General features: G+C 35.6%; 1 protein-coding gene and 2 long non-coding RNA genes across 11 annotated transcripts; 1 reads left to right on the top strand and 2 right to left on the bottom strand.

Annotated features, from left to right (window-relative positions):
* The first annotated feature begins 3,504 nt into the window (after window positions 1–3,504).
* On the top strand, window positions 3,505–14,380 carry LOC110835448 (uncharacterized). 2 transcript variants are annotated; one of them, XR_015533720.1, is made up of 2 exons: window positions 3,505–3,906; window positions 12,849–14,380. It is a non-coding gene; the product is annotated as an uncharacterized LOC110835448 (long non-coding RNA). The 2 variants fall into 2 exon arrangements; XR_015533719.1 differs by lacking the exon at window positions 3,505–3,906 and adding an exon at window positions 11,443–12,686.
* Window positions 9,328–26,757, bottom strand: LOC110835447 (uncharacterized). 8 transcript variants are annotated; one of them, XM_087343282.1, is made up of 6 exons: window positions 26,362–26,516; window positions 26,025–26,087; window positions 19,532–19,674; window positions 18,575–18,838; window positions 11,217–11,449; window positions 9,328–11,038 (listed from the first exon to the last, which is right to left on the bottom strand). In XM_087343282.1, the coding sequence occupies exons 3-6, from the start codon at window positions 19,568–19,570 to the stop codon at window positions 11,005–11,007; spliced, it is 570 nt and encodes a 189-aa protein (XP_087199408.1). In that variant the 5' UTR covers window positions 19,571–19,674; window positions 26,025–26,087; window positions 26,362–26,516; the 3' UTR covers window positions 9,328–11,004. The 8 variants fall into 8 exon arrangements, with proteins under 8 accessions (XP_087199408.1, XP_087199407.1, XP_087199409.1 ...); XM_087343281.1 differs by lacking the exons at window positions 26,025–26,087; window positions 26,362–26,516 and adding exons at window positions 22,846–23,037; window positions 23,317–24,977; XM_087343283.1 differs by lacking the exons at window positions 26,025–26,087; window positions 26,362–26,516 and adding an exon at window positions 26,645–26,757.
* Window positions 14,338–18,568, bottom strand: LOC147874772 (uncharacterized). Its single transcript, XR_015533718.1, has 2 exons — window positions 16,309–18,568; window positions 14,338–14,676 (listed from the first exon to the last, which is right to left on the bottom strand). It is a non-coding gene; the product is annotated as an uncharacterized LOC147874772 (long non-coding RNA).

Here is a 26,757-nt window from a genome sequence, read left to right as displayed (position 1 = left end):
ATTGTAGTTTTATTCATGGAAGGAAGATCACAATGCCATGTTACATGATGTGATGCACCATTCTTAAGTGTGTGGTGGGCCAACAAAGGAAACCAGTACCATGGCCTAAAAGACACAATAGACCTTTAAAAGTTAATCGCTGAAACACGTTTGTCCCATATGCAAGTTGGCATATTGTTGACGAAGTGTAATAAAAGACAACTTGTTAAGTTCTGTCAATTGTACATGGAAAGAGTAATTATAAGACTGTGAATGTGATGGAAGCCTGGAGGGAAGGGTTCATATTTTACAGGCATTACCTATAATCCATTTTATTGGGTACAAAGAAAAAAGGTTCATCTATTATGCATTTGTGTATGCAGTTGACCAGTAACAAATCAAAATTTAATTCATGAGTCCATCAGTCTCGTGTACATCGTGCTCAGGCATTTGTTGAGAAACCTTTGAGCATCTGTTATAAAGAAACATCCCACTCCTTATACTTGGCAATGAATGCATATATTGAAACTTATGTTTGGTTATTATTTCAAAAATGAAACATTTGCAACCACATGTTAATAGGAACATTTTTTCCTTATTTTTGATCCTGGAACACGCACACAAACTTTGTAAACACACTTTTGACTCATTCTGTATAATTAGACTGATCAAGTCAATGAGGATCAGAAGGGCAGGGCAGACAGCCCACATGAGGAATTAATACAGGATTTTGTTGGGCCAACCAGAAGGAAAGGGACCACTAGGAAGACGTACATGTAGGTGGGAATATAATATTAATTAATCTAAGAGAAATAGGATGGGGTGTTACGGACTGGATTTATCTAGCTCAGGGCAGAGACCAGTGGCAGGCTCTTGTGAACACAATAATGAAACTTCAGGCTCCATAAAAGTTTGGGAATTTCTTGAGTGGTCTGAGCAACTACTGTTGGTTTCTCAGGAAGGATTTGGCTTCACAGAATAAGTAAGTAAGGAGTAGACCAAATATCTTCGATTATGCAAATATGCCTTTCTGACATGATCGCTCAATATGAGCTAAAAGAAAAAGCTAGTGAACATTGAAGTGTCTGAGGATCATACAAACAAGAGGGTATACAGCATCAGAGAAAGAAACAAGTCTTACAATAACAATCTACTTTAATAAAATATGCATATATTTCATACATATTAATGGATACATTGAAAGAACAAACATGGAAATAAATACAGGATGAGTTAAAAGTATGTTTACAAAAATAAGAAAAAATGTTCCTATGAACATGGGGTCGCAAATGTTTCATTTTCAAAATAATAATAAGTTTCAATGAACGACTTTGTCAAAGCGAATCCAGCTTCCAGCAAAGATTTTCAATTAACGTTTGGGCAGGAATTGTTGGCGACATGCTTATTGGTCCACACATGCTTCCTTCATGTCTAAGATGACCTTCATATAGGCAATACTTAAGAAGACACTTGCCACTTCTCCTGAATACAGGAACACAAATGTGGTTTATGTACAACGGAGCCCCAGCACACTTCTCCTGTCGCGTCAGAGATCATCTCAATGAACAGTACCCTCAGCGATGGATTGGGCGTGGTGGGGAAGTAGCATGGCCACCGAGGTCACCGGACCTGACTCCATTTGACTTTTATCTGTGAGGTCACTTGAAGTCTGTCATTTATGCAGCACCCATAAATGATGGGAACGTGTGCAGAATGCATGCCAGATGATTCGAGGAAACCCTGGCATGTACGAACAAATTCGTCAGTCTTGTGTACGTCGTGCTTAGGCATGTGTGGAGAATGGATGACCAACCTTTAAGCATCTGTTATAAAGATACATCCCTGTCCTTATACTTGGCAATAAAGGCATACATTAAAAATTATTTTTGGCTATTATCTCGAAAAAGAAGCATTTGTGACCCCATGTTCATAGAATTTTTTTTTCTTATTTTTGATCCAGGAACATAACCACAAAGTTTGTAAACATACTTTTGACTCACCTGTATATACAATTGTGGCATAATACGATGCAGTCGTAATGACAGCAATGGTTCATCGTTATAGGGTGAATATTTCTATTCTATATACAAGACGGTTTTGTGCATCAATACACTTCTTCCAGCAGTCTTCTTGAAAAATGGCAGAATTATGTTTTGTGGGAGATGTGTTAAAGTAACTTAAATATGGTTTAATGGCTCTGCATAATGACACATTCTTTGACCCATCCTGCGGCTTCATTGTGACCTTGTAGGAGTAATTAGGTGCCCCCCTCTTTAGTGCCACCTGCAGAATACTAACATACAAATTGTTGTTTATGATTTTGGATAATAAAAAGAAAATTTCACCCATTCTGAATATTGGTGTGTACCATTCCCCTGTAGTTTTGATTTCTTCACACAGAAATTGTCCATTATTACTCCCAGTTGCATTTGATTGGTTGCTTGGTCCCATGTGCTTATTCTCCATGTGCTGTCTGATATCAGTCATGCTGCCCTCCCAGGTGCAGCTCGCCTTACCGACAAATGAAAATGGGCATTTAGATGGCTGATGTTGACACTGGTCTTCGTGCTCCTCAATATGCTGTAGGTAAAATGCCCTGGGACATCCTCGGTTGTAATATTTACACGGGTACTTCATTTTCTTGGTCATGTTCTCAAGAAGAAAACACCTCTTATATGAGAACATGCCTCTGCAGACTGGGCAATTCAGGAGCTTCTGCCTGCAGGTCTTGCATACGCTGTGGCCATTTTCACACATGGGAATGGGTGGCCTAATATACTCTAGACAGATTGGACACATTAGTTCCTTCAGGAGATCCTTCAAGCATGGGTCCATATCTGCAGGTTGGTGTCCTGATTTTGAATAACGAAAGAAAGTCAATTTAGATGCATATAATACAGTGGCAATACTTCAATGTGACTTGAACCATACTTTTATAAACAGAGGCTTTAATTTTAACAGTATTATTACCTAATATAAAATGTATATCACACTAAATAATAAGCTTGTTTTAAATTTTGCAAAGAATTATTGTACTTAACTTGCATATTCCCAAAGACCTATTACCATACATTGTTGTATGACCGAATAGTAAGTGGCAGTAATGTCATTCTAACCTCATAAATATGTCCATTTGTTATGTTGGTATTACCAATTGTAGGAAATTAATTGGTATCATTTTGGATAGCCTCCAGTAACATAACTTTCACACCAAATTTTATCAAAGTCCATGCTACTGTTCTTGACTTGAATCATGTAGATATAGGGATGGACAGACAGACATGGTTGGCCCTGTATGTGTTTATTTCATGCACATGTTCAAAGAACATGTAACGACACTAAATTAATACAACCTTTTCAAAGGTGAACTTTAACACAGACACTCAAGCTATTGTTACCGATCTTTAATGAAACATTTGGACGTAACTGAATGGTGTGTATTTAAATTTTACAAGAACTGATGTTTCATGCTTGCTAGTAGACCTACTTCCCTTGTACCGGGTCTACAATTTATGAGACGGATTGTTTACGTAAACTTTGTTTTTCAGCATGCCCCACAAGTAAAAATCGCACGGGTTTAAGTCTGGGGAACGCGGAGGCCACTGATCGATAACTTGTTCACCAAACACTTCTCTTAATGCTAACATCGACCGATCAGCTGTGTGAGCTGTAGCATTGTCTTGCATGAAGAAACCGACAAGTCTTTTCTTCATCGGCCATTTCTTTGAAAAATGGTCTAAGTATTAAATTTATATAACGTTCACAATTTATCCACACACTGCAGAAGCACTTAAAGAAAATATTCGACAACTGATTTCGGCAATTTCCCAAGAAGAGCTTCGTCGAGTATTTTGAAACATGTTAACGAGATGTAAAGCTTGCCTGGAAGCACAAGGAAGTCACTTTGAACATCTTTTGTGATTTAAGGTAAGAATAATTAATATAATAACATGTATTAGTGACGAGAAATATTCGTAGTTCGCTGTTACTAGCGGCACTGAAACTGATCTGCCGGTCACCCACCGGAAGATCGCGCACAACTTCCGCCCACATTCAAGCACGACCGCAGCCTCATAAATTGCAGACCCGGTAGTTACTAGCAAGTCTTCTTCTTTTCTTCATGGGGTAATTATCGCCGAAAACCGATTCCGTAACATGTATATTTAATTATTGTTTATTTATAAGTAATTTCAACATAACCTAAATTTGTTGTTACTGATAGGGGCAACCATATTTTGTCACAGAGGCCACACAACTTTAATTAAGGCCCTGCTCTGAAGTTCGTGTTCTGTGGTTATATTTGTCCAAATTCGCGCCATTAACACAATCTTCGTTTTCACTGTAACTTGTACAAAAAGGCGTTGAATCAGTAGACAAACCTGTGCAAATTCTTGCTGGATTGTTCGTTTGTCTGTTCCTTGAAAGCATCGACATCCAAATTTTTCTTCTCCTTTCTCGAGTAATAATATTTGAATTAACAGATCACTTTTATAGAATTCGTAACTATTGTGGCGACAGAAACATCCACCATCCAAGTCGTTACAATGAAACTTTCAGAGTAAACAGTTGTCTGTTTATTGCGTAACTCTAGCAACAATGGCATCACAAATTGTCAAAAATATTATTCTTATTCCAGACACACTGTTATTTATGCTGAGAGGGTCACTGCCTGCAGTCAGCGATTATTTAAGCTGACACGACTTTTAGGGTGGCACTAGTGGCCTGTTGGTCATGAATTGCTTATAAAATGTTATAATGTATAGTGCATTTATTCGTCTCAATTTTTCTTTCCCAGACGTATTAGTCTACTACACGCATCATAGCTCTTCTTGAGAAGTTGATTGTCATTCAGCAAATCAAGAAATTCCGGGTATTTAAGGAACTCGAAGGTTCACAAATTCCACTAACCTTTCCATATCTCGAGTCACACAAATCTAGTCAATATCTTCCCACATATTTTATGTAACTAGAGCAACGCGCTCCTTTCGGAGCGCTGTCTCTAACTGATATTTCACTTCTTTACGTCGCTGTTCAGAGGCCAACTGTTCTTGGTCAGTAAACTTTCTACGTCCAGCCCCACCCTTGCAACTCTTCGTCTTAAAATCGATCATAATAGTTTTCGTAATCGTAATATATCGAGTATATATGAGTAGTATCACTGCTCCAGATGCAGCACATCGCATTCTTGAAAATTGACTGACAGTTGGCCTAAAACATCAGAAAAGTGAAAGAAGACGTTATCAAGTATTTGAAGTACCAAATCGAACAACTCCAACAAGGTAAACTGATACTCATTCGATATATTACGATTACGAAAACTATTATGAAAACTGACTTTATGATCGATTTTAAGACGAAGATTTGCAAGGGTAGAAAGTTTACTGACCAAGAACAGTTGGCCTCTGAACAGCGACGTAAAGAACTAAAACATCAGACTTATTTAACAAATAAGGAAAAGCGAAGGAAGACTTACATTGATAAAGGTAGAAAAAATTATTCTCTACTATAAAAATTTGTAATTAGTCGTTGTCGTCAAAAATGACGTCATCAACAATGTCAACAGATATTTGTTTACTCGGCATTGTTGTGTTCCACAACAATGCCGAGTAAACAAATAACGCTTCACTACCAAGCCAGTCGCATTATCACTGCTCCAGAAGCAGCACGTTGCATTATTAAAAATTGACTGACAGTTGGCCTAAAACATCAGAAAAGTGAAAAAAGAAGTTATCAACTATTTGAAGTACCAAATCCAACAACTCCAACAAGGTAAAGTTTGTAAAACGCAACCAACCTTGTGTAAGAAACTAAACTAACCCCCGAGAATTGAGAGTTAAAACAATTGACCAACTCCCCATTCTGGGGGGTTGGTTGCGTTTTGAAATCTTGAGTAACACGCTAAACTAACTCCCCTTCGGGGGATTAATTTAGTGTCTCATTCAAGTGTTTTAACCCTTGAGTAAGAAACTAAACTAACCCCCACCCCCGAATGGGGCGTTAAAACACTTGACCAACCCCCCTTCAGGGGGGTTGTTTGCGTTTTAAAATCTTGAGTAAGACACTAAAATAACGCCCTTCGGGGGGTTAGTTTAATGTCTTATTCAAGTGTTTTAACCCTTGAATGAGCAGTATGACTTGGATGAATATTATTATTAGTATCAGATTACCTTGTTGGTGTTGGTAACGTCTTTCACTTTTCTTCATTTCTTAAATAGTCTTATGTCGCTGTTTGGAGACGATGTGTTGCTTGTAGAGCAGTGATAATGCGACTGGCTTGGTACTAAGCGTTATTTGTTTACTCGGCATTGTTGTGTTGTACTCGACATTGTTGTGGAACACAACAATGCCGAGTAAACAAATATAAGGTGGCATTGTTGATGACGTCATTTTTTAACGAAAACGACTAATCACAAATTTTTATAGTAGATATCCACGCTAATATTATCCACCCATCTACGTCAACGTCTACCAAGTGAACTCAATCCTCGAGGTTTTCCGGGGCGGATTCATCCGGGTCTATCTGGTTAAAACTAAAATAAAAAATAGTTTAAAACAATGTCTTAAAAGTTAGAACGTTTGAAAGAAAGGAATAAATACAACTTGGATATTATATAAGTGAAGCAAAGTCCATATTTTATGTACTTCGGGGATTACTTAACACACATTCGTCATACGTGCGCACAGTTTGCTTCTGTATGGCGATTGAGAATAATGAAGGATATGATAGAAAGTGGTCGTGGCCAGTTTCAAGTGTAATTTTAGCAGTTTGCTTCAAAGAAGGTTTGCAAAGGGTATTGATCCGTCTCATATAGCCACTCCTGTCCAACTCCCATCCTCAACTTCCTGGGTTGCAACCTGTTTAACAAAAAAATACACTGGGGTCCATGTCACAGTGGGATGTTTTATCTGCAATGGTGCATATGCCATTTAGAAGCCTGTCCAGGAGGCTAAAAGGTGGCAGCCCCACCACGGGACTTAAAAAGTGTCAGGCTAGAAACCTGTCCCGGGATATACAATTTCTTTCAATCCTCAAATGACAAATAAAGGACATCAAACAATGACAGACCATAGCATGAACAAGGTAAAACAACTGTGGAAGAAAGAGAACTTCCGTAGATTTGCAACTGGCAGTGTATGAAGTTTAAATTATAAAGAACATGAATTAGACTCCATTTTAAATTAAAGTAATATCAAAATTGTAGCTATCACAGAAACAAAGACAACATCATAAAGAACTACTGAATCGCAGAATTATATATTCAGGTGTAGACAGAAACATCTGTGCTCAAGCAAGAGTAACAATATGGTGTCACAAGTCAGTAACAAAAATCAAATTCTCCATTATAAATTCTACAATGAAAGAATATTAGAAATCAGAATCAAATTTAATATATGAAAATTAACACTACATGCCCTGTATGCCCCAGAAGAAGGGAGAGAAGATGAGAGTGAGAATTTTTACAAACAATTAAAAGAAAAGTAAAGTAAATTAAATAAAAATGATTACATACTACTAGCAAGCGACCTTATTGCTAGAATAGGAAACACCCCAAATGATAATGAAACTGGATAATTTGGAGAATTTCCAAATAGGAATAGTCAGAAACCAGTAGATTTTTCATAATATAACAATATGAGAATTATGAACTCTTTTTACAGACATAAAAAAATTCATAAGTACACTTGGTATGCAAGAAATTCACGATCCGTTAGAATTACTTCATAACAAACGTCAAAGGAACAAAACTATTTCTCAATGTTAGAACATACAGAGGACACTAAATCGGCTCTGATCATTATTTAGGCAAAGCTTAGCTTAGATTCCCACCTAAATGATTTTCGATCAGAAAAATAACAGAAATGAAAGAAAGAGAATTCCTTTATAAAGTTAAATTATTAAATGATCACAGAATGAAATGGTTGTATCAGAAAACAATCAACACACAAATTGGAAATATTCTTATAAGCAATGATTGAATGCTGCTTATGAAAGTTTAGGCAAATATAGAAAATGCATTCCAAAAAGAGACTACATAAATGGGATGAAGAAATCAAATAATAATATTGAAGAAAAATTGGCATATAACGGATGGTTAAACACACAAAAATCAGAAGACTGCACAGAATATAAAAGTTTAAAAGTTACTGCAAGAAAAGAAGTTCAACAAAGACGTAGCATTGGGATACTTTTATTTCATACCTTGATACAGATCTAAATAGAGTAAGAACATGTGCTTTCAAAATTCTGAATTACATGAAAAAAGACATAAAAGAATCTGTTAATATAACATGCTGCTCTAACGAACGATTCTTAAATTACTACAGGGAAGTATGGCATGATCGGACTTGTGATGAAACAATACTGACCTCAGAAAATGACAAAGAAAATAATTTTACACAAGGAGAACTAGAAATTGTAATGGAGAAAATAAAAATGGTAAATCCCCAGGGGAAGATGGAATGAACTCTGAGCTCTACAAATATGCTGGAAATAAATTTCACAACCGACTTCTGAATTTCTTCAACAACATATATTCATCAAAAGAAATCCCGACAGAATGGAGAAGAAGTATTCTTATTCCAATCTATGAAAAGGGTGACAAAACAAATCCACAGAACTACAAAGTCTTTTAAATACCTGCTGCAAAATATATAATACATTACTAACTAACAAATTGAAACTTTTTGCAAACAGTTTACCCTTGAATATCGGAATTGTTTTAGGAAAGGTAGAACATGTATTAATGGTATATTAACTTTGAAATTGCTAATAGAATGAACATAGGAATTTAATTTAGAAACACGTATGGCCTTTTTAGATTTCAAAAAAACCATTTGATATCATAAACAGACCCTCATTGTTCAAAATACTTCAAGAGAAAAACATCCCAAATCTATTACCACAAAACATAATGGAAATCTACAAAACCAATGAAATATAGGTAAAACTAAATACTAAAATCACAGACATGTGCTTTCTGATGGGATGTGAACAAGGATTTAAATACATAAGTGGCTTCTGGATCACTGGCCAAACTATATGCCCTTTTCGTCTTCTTAAATACTGGATCTTCTGTGTCACTCCCTATTTTTCTCTTAGTGGGTAAAGAAAATTTTATACCGATAATGAAAGAAAAATAACATTTAGTTTCTCAGGAAAATACAATGTAAATCTGCATGTGTTTAACTCAAGCTCTAAAAAGCAGTAAGCAAACTCTTCAACCAATTTTCTTCTAAATAATCCTTCACAAGCTGGTTTATAACATACATGTGACACACAGTGTATTCAGTCTTATAGACAGTTTACCAAAGTTTTAGAGGAATTCAATTCAATTAATTTAATTTCAATTCAATTCAATTAATTTATTTAAGTGCTTGACAACAGCCAGATAAGGCCAATAACAGTCAAGCACTGAACAGCAGTACAGGATGAAATATAATAAAATAATTACATTCATTTCGATAATAACAAAAGTAAAGCATTACAAATACAAAATCAAACAAATTAAACTAAATATATAAATGTACCATATTATTATTATTATTAATAATCATAATAATTCAATTCTTTATTAACAATGTTCTGTATCAACAGCCAGAAGGCCAATTACAGATACAGCACAAGACAGGAACAAAAGAAGGCAATAATAATTGCAGAATGGTAACAACAAATAGATTATCTAGAATTGTATTATTGCAGGTATGATAAAGGCAACAACTCAATTCAATTCAATTCAATTCAAATATTTACGTGTTTGCCAATAGCAAGAAGCCAATAACAGGCAAACACTGATAATATATACAATAATACTGAAATAATAATGGATAATATTATACAAACGGATTAACTAAACTTATACATGTACAGTATTAAATATAACTGCCAAGTACAGGCAAACCCAAAATAGAAACAATATTAACACAGAGCAAAAAATGAAGGAATATAAATAAAAACAAATAATCCACCTAGGGAACACTAATATAATTGTAAAACTTTAGAAAATATAAAAAGACAGATAACGAAGCTAGATCATTTCCCTTGTTGAGAACGTTCGCTCAAGGGAGACAATGTTTATGCTAAATACGTCCAAAGATTTACATACGTCATTTGCAGCGATGACACACCTGGCTGAAGGACTATGCCTTAGTGCACTGCTCACACTAAAAGTAGAAAATTCTCTTATTTGCCTCGCCCGCACACGTAAACCAACAGCGTCCATAATGGAATGGCATTTTATTTTTCTCTTGAAACATTAACAAGAAATAACGCATCGAGATGTCGTCGTCTGGAATAAAGTGTTCTAAAATTTAAAGTAGATAGGATCAGTTCATATTTTCGGGGGATATTAAACTGGAAAAATCGGTAATTGCATAAACTGGCAAATTTTCTTTGAATATTTTCTAATTTATTAGAATCTGTCTGTGTAAGATTATTCCAAACGACCGAGGCATACTCAAGCTTTGACCTAATTAAAGCATTATATAAAACAACAAGACCGTCTAAAGAGGAAAAATTATAAGTAATAAAACGAATAAGCCCTAAGGTCCTTAGTGCCTGGAATGCATGGTGTTACATTGTAGATGATGTGAATTCACAATGATTAATTACATTATTGCCACTTCCCAAAATCATCCAATATAATATCAAGCACACTTTAAACTAACAACTACATAAAACTCTAGAAATGTAGTTAGATGCCATCAACATACAATTCAGTTTATTGTCATGCTTCAGCAACAACTTTGGATGTGATTTCTCATTTTGTAATTTTGATTTCTGTCTTATTTCCTCTCCACTAACAAACGAACTGGTTTCTTTTTTACAATCATGGACTCTGCTTGACAGATCTGATGACTTATTTGTAATGTTCTGACTATTATTCGATGTTTCTGTTGATGAAGTTGTTTTATTACCTTCCCCTTTGTATTGTGCTCTTCCAGCTTTGTTTTCAGCTTTTAAGTGGACTTGGCGAGCCTCCAGCCTCGTGCTATTTACTTCCAAATCTTCAGGCGTTGGATTCAGGATTATAATGTCGTCCTCTGAGAACGGTTGCTGGCACTGTATTAAAATGTAAAATAAGAAAAAATTAGCTCTCTGCGATATATAAAAATATTTACATTCGGTAGGTAAAAACAAGTCTTAATACACCACCCCCAAAATGATAATTAAAACTGCTGCCAAGAAAACAAAACTTTACATTAATATGTAGAAGCAAAATATAAAGTTGTTCCCTTACCTTGAATATGTGTAAACATGGAAGTAAGGCACATGAACACTAGATGGAGAAAAGTGAACTGCTTCACACTCTGGCCACTTCAATCCTTGGGGAAAGAGTTCCCAGTTTCCACTACATAAAAGACTGGGGTAGCCAGTCCGGATGTAGTAGCAAGGAGAAAATCTGAAGCTGTCTTGCCAAATGCCATTCATTAGCATGTGCTCTTCTATAGTTTGTACCAGTAAAGTCTCGCTCTACAACATATTCACAGAAGAAATAAATAGATTTCTAGGACAGGGACATTACAGAAGTGTATCAAATGCAATATAACAAAGAACAAATTATGAATATAAAGTAATGCTTATGCACCTGATAGTACAGCTAATGCCAAACTCAACGAGACATTTTTGTGTGTTCTTTATAATGGATAAAAGATTGTGCTCTAGTTGCCTTAAAGTTATTTCACGTTCTTTCCTACAAGAAAGAAAAATAACATTTGGTATTAATGATACCAGAATACAGTCTGACTTATTTCACTCAGAGATGAACACAAATTTCAATATCTTATGCCAAGTCCTGACTAACAAACTACATCTTTTTTATTCAGTTGTTCACAAAACTCTGTGATGTTATAAAACCACAGGCAATGTTCATTACCACATTCTCAAAAGCCCAGAATTAACCCATATCTTAAGTCAGGTACTTCATCACTCCTGCATTCTCAAAGAAGAGAAATTCTCAACCTTTCCACGTTATAACAATTTTTGAACACAAGGAAAGCTTAGCTACAGCCTAAACTGATTCCCATAAATTTTTATACGTTATTCTGCCAGAATTGCAGAACAGCTTTTGGACAAAAATGTACCAGTCAGTATACATAAAAATGAATAAGGAAAGTTTGATGAATTGTTCTCGGGCTACGAGCCTTGTAAGTTGCTTTAATGGAGAAAAAAACCTTACACTGTTGGTAGCCCAACAAGAATTCATTATACTTAGTCGCCGTGAAAGCTTTGGATCCTACACGGAAGGTATAGTCTCAATATTTAATTAACCAGTAAGGCACAGGCTGATCTACTACAAGTTCATAACAATGGTTCATTCATTATACTAATATTATGTCAGACATTTTCCACTGTCTGATATGCATGTGGTATACACATTTCAGGATTTGGCTTTACTCTTGTCTTCAGTTGATGGCTTTCTTTATACAGACAGATTATGTTTTGTTAGTTAAATTCTCATTTTATATTCATTCGCAACATGTGCAGTGACAGCACAACAAATGCATATACAATTAATTTGAATTACCAAAATGAATAACAAACTTCTCTGATTATTTTCCTCCAGGAAAGTGGTATCTGCCTTTCCTAACAGAGACGTAATGATTTTACGGTTTCTCAATGTCGCCATATAAAGTATGAATATTACTAATACAATTTTACATGAATAAGATTGTATTAATACATTCATAAAAGTGACAACTGTGAACAGGTGGGTGAAAAATGAATGCCATAAATAAAAAAATACTGTTATAATAATTTAAACCATGGACTCTGCTTGACAGATCTGATGACTTATTTGTAATGTCCTGATTCGATTTTTCTGTTGATGAAGTTGTTTTATTACCTTGCCCTTTGTATTGTGCTTTTCCAGCTTTGTTTTCAGCTTTTAACCGGGCCTGGCGAGCCTCCAGCCTCGTGCAATTCACTTCCAAATCCTCAGGCCTTGGATTTAGGATTATAATGTGAGAAATATTCGTAGTTCGCTGTTACTAGCGGCACTGAAACTGTTCGCGGTCACCCACGAGAACGCGCACAACTCCCGCCCACATCAACAGAGCACCGGCCGACCACGCAATCCAAGCACAACCGGAGCCTCATAAATTGTGGACCTGGTATAATAATTTGTATTGTTGTTAATGTTAGAAATTCAATAATAGAACTATTGCAAGGAACCGTTACAATTACTGTCAGTCATAGCTCTCAGCTTTTAAATGTTTTCTGTGTTAGTTCAGTCTGAAAAGTATGTAGTTATGACTGAGAGCACAAAATTAGAAACTTAGTGGATTGGAGAATAGAGACATAGCTAAAGACAAATTAATAAAACATATTACACATTCAGAAGATTTAAGGGCATCGGTGCTGGAAAGGTCAAAGATGAGTACATTATTTAAAATATAACCCCCCCCCCCCCACCCATTGTTTGGCTGATCTAGAAGAAGGAAAAATGAATTTGCCCATTTAAAATCGCTTTGTTTAAATCCATAATATTATTTAATGAATTTCTATTCTTTTAATTGCCAGAAGTGAAATCATTCAGACAGCTGCAATGAACATTAAAAGAATTCCATGTTGTCACATAAAGCAGTAAGTCAACACAATAAATCTTGAAATGAATTTTTTGATGCCCCTCATATTGTGCGGCACTATTCTGCCGCTTACTTGGCTTATTAAAGTCTGGCCCTGAGTCCACTAGAATTAGAAGAGAACTAACATTTATAATAAGACTACACTTATTTTTAGAAATATTACTTGGCTTGGCCCCACTCAAACTGGGTTTTTGGTTAATATTATTTTTGTACTTTTCACTGTTGAGTTTTCTCGTTGGAAATCTGTCCATTTAATGGGGCACTGCTCGTAATTCTTTTTGTCATAAATACGTCTATACGAAAGGGTCATTCAGCAAAACAGCGTTAGGAAAATGTGTAAGATCAACAATGTGTAACAATGCTTTACTCCTTTACCTAAGAAACTAATTGTTATGTCATCTGTTTATTCAGCATTGTTGTGTTTCATTACTGCCATCAACAATCTGCTTTCGTTATTGCGGAAGTTACTGAAGTTGTTTCCAATAAAGGGCACTACATTTAACACAATTTGTGTAAGAAATGTGTGAAACAGAACTTTGTGCTCACAAATGTATATGTTGAATGTTTTTGGCAGACTGTCAACAAATGGAGTCTGTATGAATTAATTTGTGACAAGGAGTGTGGTGAGGTACATTCATAGCCACTGTTCTAACACCACCACCATCACAACCAACAACAACAACAACAACAACAACAATAGTAACTGCTACTACCATTGTCACAAATTTCTGCTACAAAGTTTTATATAAAAGTTTATTGTTATGCTTTAACTAATTACTAACACATACTCAATTAAAGATGATAATGTAAAAAACAATTATTTGACTTTTTAAATTTTTGTATATATAATTATTCTTCTATTCAAACCCTTGTATTGCACTTGGCAAAAGCTCATGGTTCATTGGTTGAGAACCACTGGTCTGAGATATATTTGATATAAACAAGTTTCCTGAATGACTCTATTCCAGTCCTCGCACGATTGATTTTCATTACCTATTTTATTTTGATATTAGTGGTGACGGAAGAGAAGACCTCAACTTGGGTAGTATGGTTGACCATTTGACCACTAGCACAGTATTAAGAAGGTCCCAGAATTCATCCCAACTGTTGCCACTGAGATTAAAATAAAATAAAAAGGAATTAGCAAATCTCTCAATATAATGGCAATAAATCACTTGAATGCAGGAAAATAGCCAACTTTCAAGTTGTCACATTGCCCAATACACATCACACACTCAACAATACCCAACATAATATTTGTGTAATGAATGAATTGTTGTAAGAGACCTTCAGAGAATCATTGTATGGTATACCACATTAAAAATTACACCACTTCTTTTGTCTCACACCATCTACTCTGTTCATGAATCTATTTTGCTAAGAAATAATTAACAGACTATAATCATGTGTGCCATTATGCACATTGTTTATATTTCTCTGTATGTATTTTATGCATGAAAAGTAATCTGTATATGAATATATTCTTAGTGGACAGTGAACTATGTGTGTGTGGGATTTGTCTATAGTAATTTACTTCGTATAAAAGTTTGCTAAACGTTATTTGGGGTTGTATAAATTCAGCTATTTCTTAACATACTGTAACATTGAAATCCATGGCGTAACAGCTCCAAAGGGCCAAAGCCAACTAACTTGACTGCTGGCCTCACGTTCACATGCCTAAGCAGAGGTGAACGATCATCCAACCAGATATAGGGTGACGTGTGGTCAGCACAACAAATCCCCAACCATTGCTAGCTTTCCTGACCAGATTACACTACTTAATGTAGCTCCCCAATTTCCTTACGATGCTGGGTTGGCACCGGTCCCATACACCGGTCAAAAGCTCATGAGAAAATTTCTTTTCCCCCCGAGATTCGAACCAGCGCGCATTCCATATCACCAGTCCGAAGCATGATGCCTCAGACCGAGTGGGACATACTGTAACATTATTGCTAAGTAGTTATAACAGCGTCATAATATTATGTGTCACCCTCAGTGGACTAGTGGTTAGTGTGCTCGCCACTGGACCCAAGGTTTGCGGGTTCAAACCCGGCCGAGGTCGAAGTAAACCTGGTAGTCCCATGTTGTCGATTTATGGCATGTAAAAGAACCTTATGAGCATGATGTTTCTTAAGCAAAATTCAGTGACCATTTCTCACCTATGTCTCTCCTGATTCTCTGCTAGATGGCTCTAGCAGAAAATTGAGTAGAAATTGTGCAGATGCACACTTCAAGGACAAAGAAACCTTCCATATGGGTGGAGGCCAAGGCCCAAAATTTGGCTGTAGTGCCATTGGATGGAGGAATATGTGACTACATTTATTGCATTATATCTTGTTCTTGAGTTAACTTTCTATAACTGTACTGTGTTTCTAATTATTTTCTGAATGTGATGTGTTATATTCTGCTTTCTACCATCTATGGAGTGCACTTTCAGTCTATGGTTGAAAGCTCAACTGACACAATTTGCTTCACAAATGTAAAGAATGCCTAAAATTAACCTTTAAATCACAGCATTTAAATCTTGCAGTTTGCGATGCAGTATACAGAACATTAAAACTTGAGTGCACACTTTTCAAGAAATATTTTATCTTGAGAAGGAAAAGAGATAAAATTATAGAATAAAATGTATTTTAATTTAAAATTCTGGACCACTATGACTGCAGCATTTAACAGATTCAACTACTTTTAAGAATAGGGAAATGCACTGTATGAAAACTAACATTTTTTAAAATGCATACTTACAATTTGTCCATGAGTTCCCTTCTCCAAAAGAGGAGTCCATATTTCTTCTACTACTTTAGGTCTGATTTTGTGTGTCCAGCACAAAGTTTTTATCTGACCTCAAAGCCAACCTTACACTTTTGGCATGTGGTACTAACTTTATGGTCGATTACAAACGCCGAGCACACAGCCACGTAACTGATTTGATGGTACAGGCCAGTGCTTATTGTCACTAGCATCTAATTTGCCTATCTGGTGGCAACATTTGTGGGTCTTCCAGGAGTTCTCTTTTTGAAGTCTTGGTCTTCTTCTTGCATGTATTAGCAGGTCCTTAACTAAACACAAGCAAAATTATCTGTGGGAGGTCTTTTCACTACAGGAGAAGAAATGAACGTAGCTGTTGAGAACTGTTAGGTTTGGTAGGTGGAATAACATTTTTTGTCCACTTTCATGTGTGGCGGCTAATAGCGTGACTATCTGCCATTCTGTTGCTGTCGTCCACATAGCCCATGTGTCCTAATTTTTCACTACAGCTGACTTTTGAGGATTTCTATATTCATCACAAAAGTTTCCTTCTGCTGGTATATTGTGAATGTTAGTCAACATGTGCATGTCTCACTTTTTCTTGCAAACCAATGCTGTGAGATCACCGCCAGTCCTCACTCAAATATCACCACATTTCAGTTTTAGATTTTTCCATCCTAAATCTCATGGCACACACTTCCTGCCTGGTCAGACAGTCCCATTACAGTTTAATTAATTTAAGTCTATTGAGAGAAAAGTCAGGGGAAGAGAAGAAATATTCAATGTATAACTAATTGCCTGTCCTTCCAGATTTCTTGTGAGATCCATCACTGTAGCATGGGTAGCATAGCCACATATTGCTGGTCATTTCTCAAATATACCTTTATGTCATAAGTGTACCCAGCAGAATCACACAACTTGAAATTGTTGATGTTGATTATTTTTAAAAGTACTGCTTGGAAACAACTTGCCCTCTGAACAGAACAATCATTTTGTCTAATGCCAAATGCTAAGATGGACTGTAATTTTTTGTGAAAGCATCGTTGAGAATTTGAAATACATCTCGCATTTTCTGTAGCCTCTCATAATTTTCATCATTCTTTTCAGTTTCTTTCCCGTTGTCAACGAAGTATAGGAAGTGAAAAATGTGTAAGAATTTATAATTTTATAGTGTTGCTGCAGAAAGGTGTATATACTTGTTCCATTGTAGCCAAAAATCTTGTCAGTCTCTCTCATATGTCACATCCCATTTGTATAATCACAGTTAAAAACAGAAAATTTCAGACTCAGTCACTTGAGGGAACGGAGAGGAAGCATCATCAGTAGTGTCCAGGTACTGTTGACAGTATCGGTTTGTCTCCACCACCAGCAGATAACTTCTGAAAAAGGCAACATGAAAACACAAAGTGGACTTGAACTTCTGTTTTTGTGCCAGGCTTCACTGTGTTTCACATCACTGGGACCACCTGTAAAGTTGTAGATACCCCTGATATATCCTGTTTGAAAGGACAGTTCCCAGTCGGAAGTTGTTGATTTTTGTTTTTGTTGTTGCTGCTGCTGCTGTTATTATGGTGGTGATGGGGATGATGGCAAATGTCACACTTCTTGCATATGGTATTCCTCCTCCAGTTCTGTTTCCTCCCCTTGAACTTGAGAAAAGCCATCACCGTCACTTTCCAGAATTAATTTAGTATTGTTATTCTGAAATCTCCTGGAGCCACGGTCGAAAACTGTTCTGCGTTGCTTGTGCAATCAACTGCATTACCTTCAAGACAAGTGATGTTATGCTCTCGTCTCTGATACAAATCATGCTGTTGGTATGTTTATTACTGATTATTTGTGTCCATTCACATACAAGCCCGTTGTTTATGTTCACACTTCCACTGCGATAACAGTCTGGATGGCAAGTGCATGGAACCCATGAACACAAATATGAGATCTGAACATTGCAAAATCATGCATTCCCCAAGAGGATCACACGTAACACTGACCCCACAATGAGCGATCCACCAGTGACCTGCATATATTCTAAAGGTTAAAGACTGAGGTGTTTTAAGTTCCTCTTGCCTATGCATCATTGCATGTCAGTTATATGTAAAATGACAATTATATTATAATTTACCACTTTGTATGAACGAAGGGGATCTGAAAAATGTCTTGTGTTACTGCCACAAACAAATGAACCAACATATTTTTACAAAGTGTAGGTTTCACCAAACTGTGACAAGTTTTGCCACTGCCTACTTAAAAATTATTAAATTACCTTTCGAGTATTCTGTGACAGTATTGTCATTTGGGCTTGGGCAAGATGTTGAACAGACTGAAATGTTGTGAGAGGATGGCCAGAGATGTCTATGGACTTTGTTGTCTGGGGTACACTGTTACCAGACTGCATCAAAGCTTTTGCAGACTTGTGTTCATGATGAGAAGAGAGTCTTTCAGATGAACTTGGTGTGGAGTAATCAACCGCGTCCACTAAAATGTTTTTCTCTTTTGACAGTGTCTTGGTCTTTTGTTTCACCATTTTCTGAAAGAAGAGTTATAAGCTTTAGCCAAGTTGTTTCAGTAAGGTGTTACACATTAGGCATTTACTTATCATGTACCTTGTTTCTCATTTCCATTGCATTTAATTAAGTGAAACTGATTTTATTACATATTCCTATAATGATACACAAGAACAATTTTTGATGATCTTCTTGGTTGTTGCACAGTGCGACATTTTAGCTGTGCTTGAATGTTTCAGAGAAACATACTGTCTCCATCATGAGGACTAAAGACCGAAATACTACACAGTGCAACGACACAGAGCACTGATATTCGTATCACCACAAAAACAACTCAAACTTCTCAACTACAAGAAAGATTACAGGACCTTTTTAGAACACACTTAGCTATCAATAAAATCATCAGCTGTTACTGCTCCAGGGATAAAAAAGAATCTTTCTCAGAATATACAATGGGCTGTTCAGGTGATTAGAAATTTTCAGTTCCACATTCATAACGGTCTTGACTAGGCTTTTGGAAAGCCATTATTTACAGCTTATGGAGTTATTTTTAGGCAGTTCATTGAATTGACAGAATCTTACAGGAACCGAAGAATAGAAGCAAAATGTACTGAGTTTGGCAAAAATAAGAACATTTGTTCAATCAGAAATTAGTAAAGAGTTTTGTTAGACTAAGAAAAACACATAAAATTTAGCTAAGAATAGTATGTGCTAACCTTTAGCTCAGTTTCCTGCTTTCTCAACAGATACTGCATATTTCGTACACCCGTCTATCTCACCAGTCAGTTTAGCATGATGTCTGTGCTGTCCGTTTGTTCGCCAACACGTTCCACTGTAATTGCATCTTCTTTTCTGCCCACTGGAAATTCAAACAAAGTGACCCCACCATATCATCAGGCTCATAACTGGTTGTATCTATTGCATCTATGCAGATATTGGTTTTGAACTTATTCTTCAGTTTTCAACTGTTATATTTATACATAATAGATCAAATTTGGTCATAATTTAGATATTACAATGGGCATTAATCCTTACGGAAAAATTCGCTTCTTGACCAAGATTAGAACCCAGAATATTCTGCTTCTTGGCACTTTCCTGGTCTTTGCATTGAGAAAAAAAACAAAAAAAAAACATGATCATCCCTAAATTGAATGGCAGTCATGTCTCTGCTGAGGTAAACATTAAAGCAATAAGTTTGTTTTATATGTAGGTAACTTGTTTAATTCAATTAGCATAATATTAAAAATTCTATCATGTTGCTACTTTCCAGCAAAACAAAATAAATTAAGGATTCGAAGTTTCCACAGCGGTGAGTCAGAAGATGGTTGCCTTCTGGGTTGTTGTGCTGTGTAGTCTGATAGAAGTTTACAAACGTTTCAGAGGTCCTTGCTGCCTCCATAATCAAGGCAGTGATCACCCCAATAATGGAGGCAACAAGGACCTCTGAAACGGTAAACTTCTCTCAGACTACACAGTGCAACACCCCAGAAGACAGCCATCTTCAAAATAATGTTTCTTATGAAATTCGGTTAAGTCATAATACCCATCTTTTAAGTTTTCCATGTCTGACAACAATGGTTCATGAAATCTAATTCAAAGATAAATTTGGAATTTAAAATGTGCAAGCCTGTCACACTGAAAGACTTTAATATTCTAAAGTTATATGAGAGATAATGACCAGCACAGAAGACTTTATATTCACAAATAACCAATAAAATATACACCCATTAACCTGAGCAAGGGATATGAACAATGTCTGGTATTCCCAGCATTCATAATGCTTTGTCTTTGACAGAAGGGAGGGATGGTAAAGGCATGCAGGAAAACCTCCAGCAGAATTAGACTCTTCCAAGACTTCTGACTTTCCCCTAAACCACAAGATGTATGATTTTACAATGAGACTAAACATGTAATCTGTGGAAGCAGTCATCAGGCACAGAGCTTCAGCCACTCTGCATCAACTGTCTTCATGCATACCTACTGTTTAACCATTCTGATAGGCTCACATTTCTTGTCAAAAATTTGTTGCAACAGCTGAGAACATGCATCCATTTCACTAACTTTTGCATCCAAGACAGTTCTCTAAAAACTTACATCAAAACAGTCATGTGCTCTTAATATACACAATGCAGATTCTATAAATAACATGTCTACTTCGTACTTCACTGAAAGTATAATTAACTAACATCCTATAAGCAAAAGTAATGGCGTTTAACAGTGTACCACGTGAGAATATGTTAGTGTTTCAATTATAGTACTAAGATTCATAAGACATAGGAACACGTGAACTGAAGGCAACATGTCTGAATATATTTAGGAAGTACTGATTTAAATGCTGGCCATGATACCAATTATCATGGCAGATTTTCCTAAGTCCTCTGCTCCAGGAAAATGATGGAATAGTGTCTTACAACAGGCTTAATTCCATTATCATTCACCAGGCACCTCTAACACTTATCATAATTTCTCATGTTATATGGCTGATTTACCTAATCAAGTTTTCAAATAAAAAATTCATAATAGGAGTCAGGCACAAGAGTTCAGAAGATACTAAAGGTGGATTTTTTCTGTTCATTTACTGTATGAAGTCACACTGAAGGTGATACACGTCTCTTTGAAACCACTGATGTAAGTGGTGGGAACTTTGAACAGAACAAAACAATAATTAACAACTCTAGCATTTAATGTTGAAACATAGATCCTAAGAAAGAAAATCAAGAAAGCAGAGTCCAAGCAATGGACACAAAATTACTTTTATGAGAATTTACGGTAAAACAAGAAGGGATAGGATTAGAAATAAAATATAATTACAGTTTAAATTTAAAATTTGTAATTGTATTAGAAAATAAACTACAGTGATTTAGCCAGAGATATAGAGAAGGGCATTAGATGTAGAATTAAAAAAAAAAAGGGGGAGACCTGCGGGATAATGCAGACCAATACAGTTCACCCAGGTAATAGAAGAGAGGGAACAGCTGGCGATAAATCACATTGGAAATATTGTACAAAAACATCCACTGACCAATATAAAACAGAAACATTTGCAGATCTCGGTGAGGTCTATATTTTATATCATATATGAAGTTCTTGATCAATAAGATGACTGATAAACAATCTACCTGAGCAACAGTTTATATTGACATAAATAAAAATTATATTTGTCCGATATTAGTAGGATCTCTCAATACCAAATTTCACAGAAATACAATCGGTAGTTCAAGACGTGAAATACGTAAATAAAGAGGCATGTAGGACCATCCCACAATGAAACTGTTGAGAGAGAAATTCTAATCTGACAAATGAGAGGCAGAAAAGAACATTTTTCTCGCATGTAAACTACAAGGACAAAAGGATAAGAAAAAACCTGAATACCAGAGTGAATGGTATACTTAAACATATTGTACCTATTTTGTAAACATGATTCCTCCTAACTTTGATCTCACTGCCTTCTGATGTTCATTTACTGCAAGTAAAATCCTATTTTGCAAAGTTAAATGTATTTCTGATGTAGGATTTGAGGTTTTCACAGCAGTAAGTCTGAAGATGGCTGTCTTCCGGGTTGCTGCGCCATGTAGTCTGGTATCAGACTACATGGTGCAACAACCCAGAAGACAGCCATCTTCCGTATTACTGATATCACACTGCAACAAATCAGAAAAACATTTTTTGCTGAAAGCTTTAACGGATGCATCCTGTTGTGTGTTGGTCGTTATGTTGACAATCCATCTACTCTATTTACTACAGAAAAAGAACATAAAAGCCCATAAATATTCTTGATATAACCATCAAAAAGAATAACCAATAACTTGAATATAACACCTTTAGAAAACCAACCACAACTGACATTACCATCTCCAATACCTCATGCCACCCTCAGGATCACAAAAAAGTCACTATAAACTATGTGTTAAACAGAGCATGTATGTATATACTATATACAGACACTTAAAAAAACAAATTTATCCTTGTGGTTTTCCTATAGCAAATTACTTTTCAGTGTTAATATCTATTTAAACAGTGACCCATTTACCTGCACAATTATGTTGAGAGCACGAAAGGTACAAGTCACAGCCAGAAATGGTATCATGATCTTCCACATGATCAGCAGTGTCATGACAAACGGAGAAAAAACTGTCACAAAACAGTGCACCCAAGTTGGATCAAATGAATTGATGCTTGCAATGTTGCCAGTCCCAAAGAATGAGACAATAATGTAGAATAACTGATATACTCATTAAGGGCTAACATTTTTATGTTCAGGATTTCAGTGTTTAAAACGTTTTATGAAAATTAATCAGTTTGGAACAGACAGGTTAGTGCAGCAACGTTACGTTGCTAGTATGTTTTGTTTTTAGGAAAGTAGACCTCGATTATTACAAACACTAAACCCTCGCTAAAGCAGCCTATATAGAAGGAAGGGTATTCTAGATTAGGTAGTAATTCTAAGTAATGAGTGAAATAAAACTGATAGTAATTGTAAATATTATTAAAATTAGGATACTGTTCATTTACTGTATGAAGTCACACTGAAGGTGATACACGTCTCTTTGAAACCACTGATGTAAGTGGTGGGAACTTTGAACAGAACAAAACAATAATTTATGAAGTATATTTTAAAACAATTCTGGCATTTAATGTTGAAACATAGATCCTAAGAAAGAAAATCAAGAAAGCAGAGTCCAAGCAATGGACACAAAATTACTTTTATGAGAATTTACGGTAAAACAAGAAGGGATAGGATTAGAAATAAAATATAATTACAGTTTAAATTTAAAATTTGTAATTGTATTAGAAAATAAACTACAGTGATTTAGCCAGAGATATAGAGAAGGGCATTAGATGTAGAATTAAAAAAAAAAAAGGGGGAGACCTGCGGGATAATGCAGACCAATACAGTTCACCCAGGTAATAGAAGAGAGGGAACAGCTGGCGATAAATCACATTGGAAATATTGTACAAAAACATCCACTGACCAATATAAAACAGAAACAATGACAGAAGGAAAAGTAATTACTCAAATTACTATTCTTATACAGAGTAATAGTTCTGTTACTTTCAACTTTTTCTTAAAATTTATCTTTACCACCAGCCTTCCAAGTATTATTCATGTGTCCTACTGTGGTCTTATAACCAGCATTTGCAGAATCTCCTTAGTAACCAAAATTAAACACTTTAGCACTGTCCCCATCATTAATGTTTCATTAACCTTGAAACAAGAACAGCCCAAGCCTGCTGATGAGGCTTCCACATCTAAAGTACCTCCATAACAAACACTAGCATTATCAAGATTTTTGTATTTTGCGTTGTTGCACTGTATAGTCTTGTAGATGTTCACCATTGCCCTGATGATGTTGGTAAACATCTACCAGACTACAGAGCGCAACAACCCAGAAGACAGAAATCTTCATACTCACTGCTGTGAAAACATCAAATCATACACTAGCATTATCATTGCTTCAAACTGCCACTCCCCCATCTACTCTTTCATGTAATCTTGGTTTACCATCTTTACAGTCACAAATAAAGCCATTTTAGTGTTTTGTGTTTGATTTAATTTACCTTAACCTTGATTACTGATTGGATTTTATTCAAATGAAACTTTGTATTTACTGTTGTTCTATCTTAATGTTATGATGCATTAAAAGTATTATTTACTTCTGTATTTAAATCATTTAGCAATGTTTACATCAATTATTAGAATGCAACTGCCATATGCTATAGCGCATTCACTGAAAAGGTTGAATGCAACTGTCATTTCCTGACTGGAACTGCATGACACACTGCCAAGCACCACATGGTTTTCTCAATATAAGTCAAGTATTGCTTCATAGAAACAATAAATGAACTTAACTTTTTTAGCCAGGAGCTGTGAAGTAACAGTTGTGTTCAACTTTGTCAATGAATATACTGTATAATTACTTTTATAAGGCCTGCCATGTACAATGATTGGAGAAACAGCTATGTGAAGCAAGAAGTGGTTGTACAGCTAAAAACAGGATGCACAGAGTAACTGAAGTTGAACATGTTAATGTGTCTCAATTGAAAAGCATTTTGTACAGCTGTTGCAGTATCCACTTGGCCAACACCACCACACATAACACATGGTGTATCACCAAACTTGATTTCCAGGAGAAAATGAGAAACACCAACACAAGAACTGAAAATGCTATAATTTACCTGCACGTACCCAATCCTGTCTCAACAGATTGTACTGCTCTCTTCTCAGCACCAACTCTGCCTCATTATTAATAAACTTATCATTCATTGGATCTTTCAACTCCGAGCAAGGAAAGGTTGTACTAAAATTCAAACTTATAAATTACCTGTACACCAGTAAATGAATTAACCTTGATCATCCATCATGCATCACTGCTTATTCAGCCCAACTGGCCCTGTCACACTAGCCTAACTCAGATCATTAAACCTGGAGTTAAAGTCCAGCCAGCAGGTCCATGGTATTAAGGTTTAAATCCCCATTAACTTATGATAAAATTTTATGGCACAAAATTCCATTAAATTTTGTTTATATGAGCAAAGCCAAGACAAACCATCTTCAAACAACGATTATCCACCTGGTTGTTAATAACTCATTACTGACAGTTCCTTCTCACTTTCATATTAACATGGCTACAAATATACATCCCATTTTAAGGATTACGACATGAATACATCAAGTTCAAAAACTTTTATTCTCTTTATGTAATGCTAACAACAGCTGTGCGGTAAATTTTAGTAATGATAGTATTCCTATTCTTCAGATTAATAATTACATCATGACAGTGCTAGTATTTAGTTTAAACACAAAGACACATAAATAAATATAATATAGGTAGTGAAGAAAAAATTAAATGATAATGTAGTATAAGATGTCTGAAGATTATGCAGTGTCAGCATTCATTGTTACAACTGGTATTTTATGAAAGTGACCTAGATGCATTCATATTTAAAGTCAGTCAGATGCTGGCACTTCTTTCACAGCAATAGAAAATGCAAAACTCACAATAAAAAATTGTTGACACACTCTGTTTACCTGCATACATCTTTTAGTTTGTTTGTTTTTAAGTGTTGCATAAACAAATACACTCTAGTTACAGGTAACAAGAAACAGGGTTACACTGTAAGATTTCTTGCACACAACTTTCTCAAAAATTTTAGAAAATGTTGTCACAAGTGAAATTGAATTTTAGATTTTTTGAGAAAAATACTTACTCCTTCTTTTGACATATTTTATCTTCAGTAACTAGCTCCTAGAGTATAATTTTCTAGATTGACCTGTAAAATTTCTCGTGCTATCATATGGTATTCATTCAAACATAAAATATGGGGTGAAAATGTATAATTTATGGACACTAATAATTCAACAATTTTGTTTTAAAGTCTTCTCGTATTCTGATGATACACCACGACATTTTTATTTTGATTCTGATGTAAATTTAAAATTGGCTTATTTACAGTGACTTGGATATCTTTCAGGTATTTGGTGATAAATTTGTGTTTTAACCTAAAAAAGGCCAAGGTCTTACACCAGTGATTACAGGAATCGTACCAGTATTTGGGTTGCACCCAATCTCGTTCGTAATGAAATGCCCAACCTTCTCTTTACCCCTTGAAATCATGAGCAACCGTGATTGCCGTGGATGCAGCAAAGATCTCTGGAACGTCGGAAAACTTCTACCAAACTACACGGCCCAACAACCCAGAAGACATCAATCTTCAACAAAAGCTCTTAACTACGCATTAAGCAGATGCCAATTTAATAAGCAATGAAATATAATTTAACAGTCATTTTCATCTTTCCAATCAAATATATACGACCACATTTTCGTTACCTGATTCAAAGCACAGAAAATAGAACAATCTCTCATTTACTCTGTGGCCGGAGACGGAATTCATAGTAGCAAAGATAAATATCATATTCAAAGAAAAATTGCACCATTTTCTG

This window comes from Zootermopsis nevadensis, unplaced genomic scaffold (assembly GCF_977971745.1).
Source record: "Zootermopsis nevadensis isolate Lab colony 2312 unplaced genomic scaffold, Znev_1.0 Znev_ptg000005l, whole genome shotgun sequence".
Taxonomy (NCBI): Eukaryota; Metazoa; Arthropoda; class Insecta; order Blattodea; family Termopsidae; genus Zootermopsis; species Zootermopsis nevadensis.
Note: the sequence above shows the minus strand (reverse complement) of the source record. Positions and strands in the feature narration are given on the sequence as shown.

Bases quoted from the DNA above. Each gene is read 5' to 3' on its own strand.
- LOC110835447 (XM_087343283.1), bottom strand. From the start codon at position 19,570: ATGCAGTATCTGTTGAGAAAGCAGGAAACTGAGCTAAAG. The intron at 11,450-18,574 runs GTAATTTAATAA...AATATGTTGTAG, and splicing joins TGTCACAGAATACTCGAAAG to AGCGAGACTTTACTGGTACA. The intron at 11,039-11,216 runs GTAAGGGAACAA...ATTTTAATACAG, and splicing joins CATGTTTACACATATTCAAG to TGCCAGCAACCGTTCTCAGA.